At 42.2% G+C, this 11,392-nt stretch overlaps 1 protein-coding gene across 2 annotated transcripts; it reads left to right on the top strand.

The window, feature by feature from the left end:
- Positions 1–51: 51 nt before the first annotated feature.
- LOC110492292 (short-chain dehydrogenase/reductase 3) lies at positions 52–10,209 on the top strand. Of its 2 annotated transcripts, XM_021566494.3 has the most exons (7): positions 301–827; positions 1,302–1,483; positions 2,623–2,769; positions 4,658–4,777; positions 7,497–7,735; positions 8,182–8,307; positions 8,456–10,209. In XM_021566494.3, exons 3-7 carry the CDS (start codon positions 2,656–2,658, stop codon positions 8,538–8,540), a joined length of 684 nt encoding a protein of 227 aa, XP_021422169.2. In that variant the 5' UTR covers positions 301–827; positions 1,302–1,483; positions 2,623–2,655; the 3' UTR covers positions 8,541–10,209. The 2 variants fall into 2 exon arrangements, with proteins under 2 accessions (XP_021422168.2, XP_021422169.2); XM_021566493.3 differs by lacking the exon at positions 1,302–1,483 and having other exon boundaries at positions 52–827.
- The last annotated feature ends 1,183 nt before the right edge of the window (positions 10,210–11,392 follow it).

Here is an 11,392-nt window from a genome sequence, read left to right as displayed (position 1 = left end):
GAGGGTTTTCGCTCCACCCTCTGACAAATGAAGGTTACTGCTTAGTAACTCACTTCACCTGGTTGTCTAGGTCCGCAGACACTCGTCCCTGCGTGGACTGAGGTTGACAACACTGACGTAACCCCGGCAAATCATTGATTGTTTTTCTGCGACTTTCTCTATCAGCTTTCTTGGAAGAAGGAAAAGCGCTACAGCCGCTCATGCACTGTCAAGTCAGAGGGGCTATTGGCTACTCTCCAACATTCAAACTGTCAATCAAGATGAAAGGGCTATATAAAGCCATAGTACCGGTAGTTAGACAGTTAGAACAGTCTGAGCATATAGGCAGTTGTAGACGCGAGATCCAGTCGGTCTGTTGCTTGACGCACGCACTGTGTTGGCATTGGCGCGCCATGTCAGCTATTATCACTGCATTTTCGTACTGTTCCTATTATGACAAAGACGTATGTGTGTCGTACCTCTGATATTAAAACTGGATTGATAAGAATTTTGTCGTAGAGGGGTAGTGGTATGGAGAACACTTAGACATCCATCTGGCATGAGCCACGCACTTTGGGAAGGTGTGCATTGTCTATGTGGCTACTCCAATTTTATTCTCAGCAAAAGGCATCTTTATACCTAACAACGTCGTAATGGATTTAAATAATTTCGGAAACGCGGTGCTTTTCACGTTCCACATCATCTTCTGCATATTGAAAGCATGCTTGCGGTTGTTGCTCCCGAGCAGACGGAAAGACCTTCGCGGAGAGGTGGTATTGATCACCGGGGGTGGACGGGGCATCGGTCGGCATTTGGGGAAAGAGTTTGCAAAACATGGAGCAAAAAAGGTAAACTAATTACTGCGCTTTGTATTACCAATTTTTGTGTTCTACTTGATAAACGCCCAGTAATAATAATAAAAAAGCAAAGCATTAACAGACAGACAGCTCACATCGCTTCACACAGCACCTTTGTTATCCTGGTTCATAAATAGAATATGAACAGGAATTCCAAAAACAATTGAATAATCTGATAGTTGGGGGGAAAGAAAAGGGACAGTTCTTTGGAAGTGTTTTATGATATATTTTTTCTATTCTAGCATAAGTTCAGAATCGAGTATTTTTGTATTACTTCAGTTCGATTAAAAACTTGATATTCACCTTCGGTGTGTTTTTTTTTTTTTTTTTTCCATGTGAAAAGTATTGGGAAAGCCCCAGTACTTACTACACTAGTGGAAAGGAGCCTGAACTCTTTTAGCCCCTAGCTGACCTGGGTGATGTATGATGTGTAGTGTTCTCTTCCCCTTTCCTTTTATTGTAAAGGCACACAAACACAGGTGTTTCCTCAGTCCCTGTGCTTTACAATGGGGGCGATGACAGGTTGGGTGGATGGCTCCGTGGAACTACAATGATGTTGCCTTTTTAACCTCAACTCTAGCTCCTCTGGGTCCCCAGTGACTGTTCGATAAAGTTCACTGACAGGGTAGTGGAATGCACAGTTCAGAGTAAGGTGAAAATATTCCTTTTATCATCAAAGCATTTGTCATTGTTGTAAAATGATCTGTTGTGTGTGTGTGTGTCTGGCCAGTAGCCATCCATCCTGGGTTATCAGTGCACAGGGACCCCTCTGGAGAAGATATTAGATCTTAACGTTTCTTCAATTAGATCCACTTTAGCCGACAACCGCATAGCAGTTGTTTTAGCGGTGTCGGAGGTAGAACTGCATTAGAGCTGTCAAATCCCCAAGCGGCTCATGGCTTTATACCTAAAGCGGACCTTGTCGTTGGCTGCACGGCGTAGCATTAAGAGAAATTCCATGCAGCCCTGTTTACAAGTTCAAACACTGGAATGTGTGACATAATTTACACCTTGATTAGGCTGATAGAAATCTTTATTTTTATGTAATGATTTTCAATTTGCGCATTATTTCTATATAGCTTACATTTTCTCATTCTGAATTTCTAACGCGAGTGGGACAAGTGTGGCTTCATGACAACCAACCATGTTACAGCTCCGACACATCAGCTATGCGCATGTTGGCTATCACCGGTTAACATTTGATTAATTAGGGCTCTACTCAATCTATAAAGCTGAAGCGTTAGACTCGTGATACTTTTAGATTGAGCTGACATGCAGCATTTACCGTAAATACAGTCTCCGCTAAAGTGGGAACGTTGCCTTCAAATTTCAAACACTAAAGTTCAGAGCCTTAAGTCATTGGATTTCCCTCAACTGCACATCAAATAACTTGTCTGTGGTTGCGCAATCTCTAGCTAATGCCTCCTCAATTAGCAATTAATCATACAGAACTCTGCAACGCACAGCAATCTCAAACAGACGGGAAAGATGTTAACGTAATAGAGTATAGTTTGAATCTATTGTAAGCTACCTGAGCACTGGTTTAAGAATGCATGCAACATTTTACCAATGCAATTTGAAACATAAAATGATACATTTTGGTTTGACGAAATTATTTTGAATATTAATCTACAACCCTAATATATAACCATTAAATTAAAAACAACCTTCCTCTTACCACCCAGAAAGCCTATGTTTATTTGTGATTCCTACAAGCTAACACAAATCCAAATATGCATTCTCATGTCAATGGACTGCCCTTTTTGACCGCTCTGCCTGTTGTCAGTTGATCCTGTGGGGCCGCACTGAGAAGTGTCTGATGGAGACCTGCAAGGAGATCTCTCTCACCACCGGAGCCGAGTGCCATTACTTCCTGTGTGACGTGGCCAATCGGGAGGAGGTGTACAAGCAGGCCAAGGTGGTCCGAGAGAAGGTACAGTAGAGCGAGCTGCACCCAAATTAATGACCTAGTTCCAATGTCATTTACAGTAGATAACAAACACCTGACAGTAATAAATTGTCTTACACATCCAACCAGTCTTTCAAAGGTTGCCTTTGGAATCTTCCAGTGTTTCACAAGGATATACAGTATGATGTATCAACTTAACCAGTGGTGTAGTGGTGCCTGGAGAAGTGAGTATGTTCTAATTCAGCCCAAAATGTTCCCAACGGCCTGCCCAGTGAAGGAAAGGTGCCCTGTATTATAAATTATATGAGAAACAGTTACATACACTCTCTGAAAGACCTAACATTATAAATCCCATATTGGTATTTCAGTCAGGCCAACCCAAGTGTACTGTGCAAGTAGGCTTACTATTGAACAAATAAATTGGGCTGTCAACTGAGTCAGAAATGTACAGGTTTTTGATGTTCACTCTCAAAGTTGCTGTTTTAAATAGTAAAACAATAAAATTGGATGTTCTTAAACCACATCAGGAGACTAGTTTGACTTTTTTTTGTGTAGTTACCCTTTAATTCAGTCGTTCTGTAGCACATGAGTTGGATTTTGCAAAACAAATGGCCACTGGATTGAGGCATTTCATGATCTCATTCTGCAGGTAGGCATAGGCTACTTTGTAGGTAGTTAACATTTAATTGAGAAGGTTTTTGGGAAGACCTTTCCATCTACCAGAAGACGCTTGGGCCTATCATTAGCAGCTCTATTTTTCCTGTTCCTTCATTTAAAAAAAAAAACATGGACGTTTTCCTTCATGTTATGAGGCATCTCTTACCTTGCTTTAAAGTAGACTACAGCCAAAATTCCATCATAGAAACGTGAAGGCAATTATTTTATAACTTCCTCATGTGTTTACAAAGACCTCATTATTGGTTTCCATCTAACAGCCAAAGGCATTATCCTAGTCATATTAGCAGCACATGATAGTTGTTGCATCTTTAGGTCTCCCCATTTTCTAAATGTCTAAAATTGATTTCTATCTGTCATGTTTGGTGTGCATTTTAGGGAAAGGGGGATACCTAGTCAGTTGTACAACTGAATGCGTTCAAATGAAATGCGTCTTCCACATTTAACCCAACCCCTCTGAATCAGAGGGGTGGGGGGGGGGGGGCTGCCTTAATCGACATCATCGGCGCCTGGGGAACAGTGGGTTAACTGCCTTGCTCAGGGGCAGAACGACAGATTAAAAAAAATTATAATTACTTGTCAGCTCGGGGATTCGATCCAGCAACCTTACTGGCCTAACGCGCCTTCCTACCTGCTGACCGGTGTTTTCCCTCAAATTGCATTTTGGAACATTCGTGCATAGGCCTACCGCTGTGTTCACATTGCTGCACCTAAAATGTGAAGAAATAATAGTTTATCAACATTTTTTAGGTGAACATTCTGATAGGTTCCATCAGTCATATTAATTGATACAGCATATACCTCCAATACACAAGGCTACTTTGATGCACATCGTAGGGATTAAGAAGTGAGTATGCGCAATAAACACTGAAATACGTGGGTCTATACCTGTGTATACCCTCCTACACCACTGAGTTTAACTCAAGTCTTATAATAAGACAAGGATTAACATGACATAATTATCGCTCACTTATCAGCCTTTCAATTATACCAAGGGAAACAAAGTGATAAATATTATTTGTGAAATGCTTCGTAAACAACCGCTGTAGACGAACAGGGAAATGCTTCGTAAACAGCCGCTGTAGACGAACAGTGAAATGCTTCGTAAACAGCCGCTGTAGACGAACAGTGAAATGCTTCGTAAACAGCCGCTGTAGACGAACAGTGAAATGCTTGCTTCTGGCATAAAACGAGATTTGTGTTTTTACAACTAAATATGTTTATTTTTGTACCTTAGGTGGGCGACGTCACCATTCTAGTGAATAACGCTGCAGTGGTTCATGGGAAGAGTCTGATGGCCAGTGACGATGATGCTCTGATGAAGACTCAACACATCAACACGCTGGGCCAGTTCTGGGTGAGTGTTAAAAAATATGTACTTTAGATAAGTATGCAGCAAAGTGCTCATTCATTATGGCATTATGTTTTGAAGCTTGTATGAATTTAGATTTGTTTCAGTTCCGAGGCTCAGTATTAGAAATATTAGGGTCATCTTTCAATATGTATTGATCCCACATGTGAAGGGGAGAAACTATACTTTACTCTAAGTACTGAATCATTGGATCTAAGGTAAAATGCTGGCAACAGAGTGCTGGTTGACACTCTTAATAAAAGGATCTTACATGATATTGGTATTTGTCCTCTGATCTACATAGATGGGATGTGGAACAGGTTTGGTTCCCCTTCTCTCTGAGTGCTGCAACCCTTCTGTTAAGGTTGTCAATTACAGGAAGTAGGGAGGGAACCTAGTATGAGAGAAGAGTGAAGGAACAGGTAGGGAATAGTAGTGAGTGGAGCAGAACAATGTGCAGACTGTCACATTTCTCTCGCTCTCTCCAATTCAATGGGCGTTATTGCCATGGGAATCATGTTTACATTGTCAATTTCACTTGCTTTGGCAATAAGAAATTAACAGTAAACATTACTCACAAGTTTTAAAAGAATAGACATTTCAAATGTTATTATTGGCTATGTACAGGTGTAACAATGTACAAATAGATGAAGAATGAAAGGGAAAATAAACAGATAAATATGGGATGTATTTACAATGTTTGTGCTCCACTGGTTGTCTTTTTATGCGGCAACAGGTCACACATCTTGCTGCTTTGGTGGTACTGTGGTATTTCACCTAAAATATATGGGATTTTATCAAGATTGGATTTGCTTTCAAATTCTTTGGGTTTTTGTAATATGAGGGAAATATGTGTCTCTACTATAGTCATACATTTGGCAGGACGACAGAAAGTGCAGCTCAATTTCCGCCTAATTTTTGTGGTCTCACAGGCAGACCTGGCTCTCGAAGACAGGCCATGGTGGCTCAGAGTCTGTACATAGTCAAAGCTTTTCATTTTGGTTCAGTCAGTGGTCAGGTATTCTGCTACGGTATATTCTCGTTTTAGGGCCAAATAACATTCCAGTTTGCTTGTTTTTTTTTGTTCTTTCCTGTGTGTCAAGTAATTATTTTCTCATGATTTGGTTGGGTCTAGTTGTGTTGCTCTGTGGGGTCTGTTTGTGTTTGAACAGAGTCCCAGGACAAGCTGACAGAGTGCACTCTTCTCCAGGTTCATCTCTCTGTAGGTGAGGGCTTTGTTATGGAAGGTTTGAGAATCATTTCCATCTAGGTGGTTGTAAAATTCTATTGCTTTTTTCTGGATTTTGATAATTGGTGTGAATTGACCTAATTGTGCTCAGCATTTATTATTATTGGTGTTTTACTGTATGTTGTACACTGATGTTTTTGCTGAATTCTTCATGCAGAGTCTCAATTTGGTGTTTGTCCTATTTTGTGAATTATTGGTTGGTGAGTTGACCTCACATCCATAGAGGGCAATGGGTTCTATAACTGATTCAAGCATTTTTAGCCAGATTCTAATTGGGATGCTGAATTTTATGTTCCTTTTGATGGCATAGAAGGCCCTTCTTGCCTTGTCTCTCAGATTGTTCACAGCTTTGTGGAAGTTACCTGTGGTGTTTAGGCCGAGGTATGTATTGACATATGCTTTAGGGCAACAGTGTCTAGGTAGAATTTGTGGTCCTGGCAACTGGAAATTGTTTGGAACGCCATTATTTTTGTCGTACTGAGATTAACTGTCAGGTCCAAGGTCTGGCAGACTCTGTGAAGATCGAGTTGCTGCCATCCTTGGTTGGGGACAGAAGCACCAGATCATCTGCAAACAGTAAACATTTGACTTCTGAATCAAGTAGGGTGAGGCCGGGTGCTTCAGAATGTTCTATATCCCTCACCAATATGTTGCTATAAACTTTGAAGATGGTGGGGCTCAAGCTGCATCCCTGTCTTACCACGCGGGAGTTAGATTCTATTGATTCTTCAATTACATTGAGCTGATGTCTGACATGCTGTTCTTTCTTTTTTCTTAGTCTATTTCTGTATTGTTTTAATGTTTCACCACAGTGAAATGTTTTGTCCAGGACGTTGTCGTAAAGGGATTGAATTGGTTTTTGGCTAATTGTTTTTGTTAGGTTTCTGCACTACCCTCCCATCTATAGTATGCAAGTTGTTTGCTTTGATGCCTCAATCATTGATTGAGTATTGCTCTGTTCATGTAGACTTTGATTCTGCTGTGATCTGATAGGGATGTCAGTGGGCTGACTGAGAGACTCTGGGTTGAGGTCAGTGATAAAGTAGTCTACTGTACTGCTTCCAAGAAATGAGCTATAGGTGCACCTACCGTAGGAATCCCCTCAAAGCCTACTATTGACTATACCTACCCAGCATGTGACAGAGCTGAAGGAGTTGTGACCCATTTTTGTTGGTGGTTTTGTCGGTCGTAGAGGTGGCATATTGGGGCAGGAATGCTGTCATCTTCAGGTAGGTGTCCCCCCACCCCTCCCCCCTGTGTCTTGATGTTAGGTTCTTGTCCAGTTCTGGCATTTTGGGTCACCACAGACTAGTACATGTCCCTGGATCTGGAAATGATTGATCTCCCCTTCTAGGATAGAGAAGCTGTCTTCATTAAAGTATGGGGATTCTAGTGGGGGGATATAGGTAGCACACAGGAGAGATTTTTTTTTTTGCAGAGATTATTTCCTTATTTAATTGTAGTCTCTTTCTCTAGACCACCAAAGCCTTCCTACCCCGCATGCTAGAGCTTTGCCATGGCCATGTGGTGTGTATCAACTCCATCCTGTCCCTGTCCTCCATCCCGGGGGCCATAGATTATTGCACCTCCAAGGCCTCGTCCCTGGCGTTCATGGAGAGCCTCACCCTGGGCCTGCTGGACTGCCCTGGGGTCGGCTGCACCACCGTGCTCCCCTTCCACACCAACACTGACATGTTCCAGGGCATGAGAGTCAGGTAAGTCGGACCACCATGGGCCTCCCATACATTGGGCCTACTATACATGGCACTCTAGTTTTGCTATGGGTCAACCAGTGTATAGTGAGTCAGCACACAGAAATGACACATGGGCTCAGATAGAGGTTCCTTAAGAAAACCATAGATGGAATAACCAATCCCATTCACACACCAATGGCTGGAAGAATAAGTTCAGTATTGTTGATTCATCCATTTTGTGATAAATTCATGACACATTTCACATGTCTTGCATGGCTAAATATATATATTTTTAATTGAACCTTTATTTAACAAGACAAGTCAGTTAAGAACAAATTCTTATTTTCAATGATGGCCTACCGGGGAACGGTGGCCAGAACCTTTCGGTTACTGGCCCAACTCTCTAACCACTAGGCTACCTGCCGCCGAAAAAAGAGTGAAGGTGAAGTGTTGTGTTCAACCCCCAGGTTCCCTCAGCTCTTCCCCCCGCTAAATCCTGAGCTGGTGGCCCAGCGGACGGTGGACGCAGTCCGGACCAACACTCCGTTCATCTACTTACCTTGGACCATGCATGCTCTCGTTATTCTCAAGAGGTAGGGGGACCCAATCTGTCATGAGCTAAAGCCGTATGGATTAGTCTAGGGTGCTAACGCAAGTCTTCAGGTCTCAGACAATGTTCATTATTTAAGTTCACTTAAGTACCTCTGTTACACTAACATGCTCCATTCCCATCTCCAACAGCTTCCTGCCTCAGGCAGCTCTGGAGGAGATCCAGCGTTTCTCAGGGTGCTACACCTGCATGGACACCTTCAAGGGACGTACATAAGAACGGAGAGGCTACACACGAGTAGTGAGCATCAGAAGCACGAACATTGTGGCTTGGCACCAAGAACCGCACAACAGCTTCCTATCAAATGAGTGGAAGTATCTCCAAGACAACAGAGGCCGTAGGAACTATGGGTACTTGGGGTCACAGTGCCCTGATGGTGCAAGAAGAGATTTGCTGTGGAATCTTGAATTGAATAGTGGTGTTTGGGTTGCCAGATTGGCTGGCCCCAAACTGATTTATATGCTGCTTGGAGTTGGTTGGTGTTTCCTCCAAAGCCTTTCAGTTTGGGATCATGGACTAAGCACCAGATGGACTGGTATTCAGAACTGATCAAGCCTTACCACTGTGGTAAACTTCCCATCTGTCTTACTAATGATACCATTACTAATTTGAAAATGCACAGAGATTAGGTTGCATGGATTGTACTCAGTATGTTAACAAATGAGTAACTTCTGGTAGTTGCATTTCATTTGCGACTTTTTGGAGTTTTTGTGTTAAGAAAAAACTGGTGTTAAATCTGTATTCAATAGTCATATTTTGGGGATTTACCACTTGACAGTATTGTGAATATGCTGTTTTGTGTGTGTGTGTGTGCGCAGATCCAGTCTTTTGATTTTTTTTTTTATTGTCTGCTAAAGACTCCAGCCTTCTCATGGTCAACATTCCTGTGCTGCAGCCCTGCCAATTGTGAGCTCATTGTTCGTTTAAGGGTTGTCATAACACTCTCTGCTCCATAGGAAAGTTTACCGGAGAAGTTCCTTCCATTTGAAGAACCATAGAAATGGTTTCAGGGGGACACGGGCAATACAATCAACTTTCTCAGATTCATCATTCATTTGACACATGGGATAACATTCATTTGATCCTATACTGTGCCTACTGAACACACTTGTTGGTCCCCTCTTTATCTGTCCCTCTCGGCTCTGTCTTTTAATCTTCTTTAGTATGGTCATCCATCTGGAGCACAGACAGCTGGAGAATCATACCTGGCCTGGTGGGCTCTATTGTCTAATATCAGTTTTCCCACATTATGTTGAACTTCGGGTTATCTAGGGTTACGGTGGTTATGGTTAGCATCTTAAGTAGGTGTAGGTATTGAACATTAAACTTGCTGTATCTTGATCAAAGAATTCCTGAATGGGAGAAAGTTTTGATAAAACAAACTCACTTAGACACATTTAGTGCACAAAAGCAAGGGAGGCACAATCATACTACTCTGGACAATAAAATATAACAGTGATTATTTGTTTTAGACCAGAAATGTTTCAGAATGTAATCCTGAATGTAATGGTCCAACCAATGATGTGTGTGTATATACACCCTGGATTGCAGATGCTATGTAATGGCCAATGGGAGGCTTTGAAGCCACCAGTTGGCCATATTGGCACTCCCCAGTCAGAGCAGCCCTCCATAAAAATGAATGGAATTCCACAGTATTTCAATTAAATGTTTCAAGGATAAAATTACCTGTAATTGTTGTTGTTGTAGTAGTGGGGTCAGTAACAGAACTTTCTAATTATTTGACTTTAAGAAAAATGTTTAAATATATTTAAAATGTTTGTTTTAGCTCACATAATATAAACGTAAGCATTAAGGTGTCTGTAATAGAATGAACATGGCAAAACAAATGTAGACATTAATAAATCTATTTCTATAGCTTCCAAAATACAATGGTGGGCGAGTGTCAAGATGGAGGGGTGGTGGATTGAAAAAAGCACCCTGTCAGTCATCTAGAGTGTGTGCGTGTGTATATATGAGATTTAAAAATAAATAAATTATATATATATATATATATAGGGCTCGTTTCAATTAGATCCGCTTTAGCCAACATCTGCATAGCGGGAGTGGAACTGTGTTAGAGCTGCAAATGAGTGGCTACTGTAATCTAACGCCTCTTGTCCTGAAGCAAGCACCAGCTAGCCTTGAGCTGGCCTCGAGCTAGGCCCATATACCAGCTAATTCTAGGGCTACAATACCTCCTTTGCCAATTGGCCTGGACCGCTTTATTGTCGACACGGAGCCCCGCCGATCCATCACGACTGGACTGCCGACGTGATCGCCCGATGTGGTCTCAACAGGCTATTCTGTTACAATATCACTACAGAACCAGCTACTAGCCCCGGCCCGCTAACTTTTTCTGAACGCTGTGTCCCCTGCTTGCCCAGCGTAGTAGTGACTACCGCACGGCACCCTGACTCACCTATTGCTACTCTTTTGACACTATGATCACTCGATCACCCAGCTGATGCCCCTGGACTGTTTCAATAACACAGGAACCTCATTTTGTTTACCTGTCGGCCCCAGCCTCAAACTCAGGTCCTCTATGTACCTAACTAACCCGCCCATTCATCACCATTTACCCGTTGTCTTAGCTCTCCTAATCAACACCTGTGATTGCTTTATGCCTCTCTCTGTCAATATGCCTTGTCTACTGCTGTCTTGGCTAGTTTTTATTGTTGTATTTCACTTAGAGCCCTCAGTCCTGCTCAAAATACCATATAGCTCTTTCGCCCTGTCTCTTACTGTTGCCGCTTGTTACAGACCCTCCTCAGTCCCCAGCTGTGCCCTGGACACCATATGTAAATTAATTGCCCCCCATTTATCTTCAGAGGTTGTACTGTTAGGTGACATAAACTGGGACATGCTTAACACCCCGGCCATCCTACAATCTAAGCTAGATGCCCTCAATCTCACACAAATTATCATGGAACCTACCAGGTACAACCCCAAATCCGTAAACACAGGCATCCTCATAGATATCATCCTGACCAACCTGCCCTTTAAATACACCTCTGCTGTCTTCAACCAAGATCTCAGCGATCACTGCCTCATTGCCTGAGTCCGTAATG

This window comes from Oncorhynchus mykiss, chromosome 16 (genome assembly GCF_057628025.1).
Source record: "Oncorhynchus mykiss isolate SJ-2025 chromosome 16, ASM5762802v1, whole genome shotgun sequence".
Taxonomy (NCBI): domain Eukaryota; kingdom Metazoa; phylum Chordata; class Actinopteri; order Salmoniformes; family Salmonidae; genus Oncorhynchus; species Oncorhynchus mykiss.
This window is presented reverse-complemented; position numbering and strand designations above follow the sequence as displayed.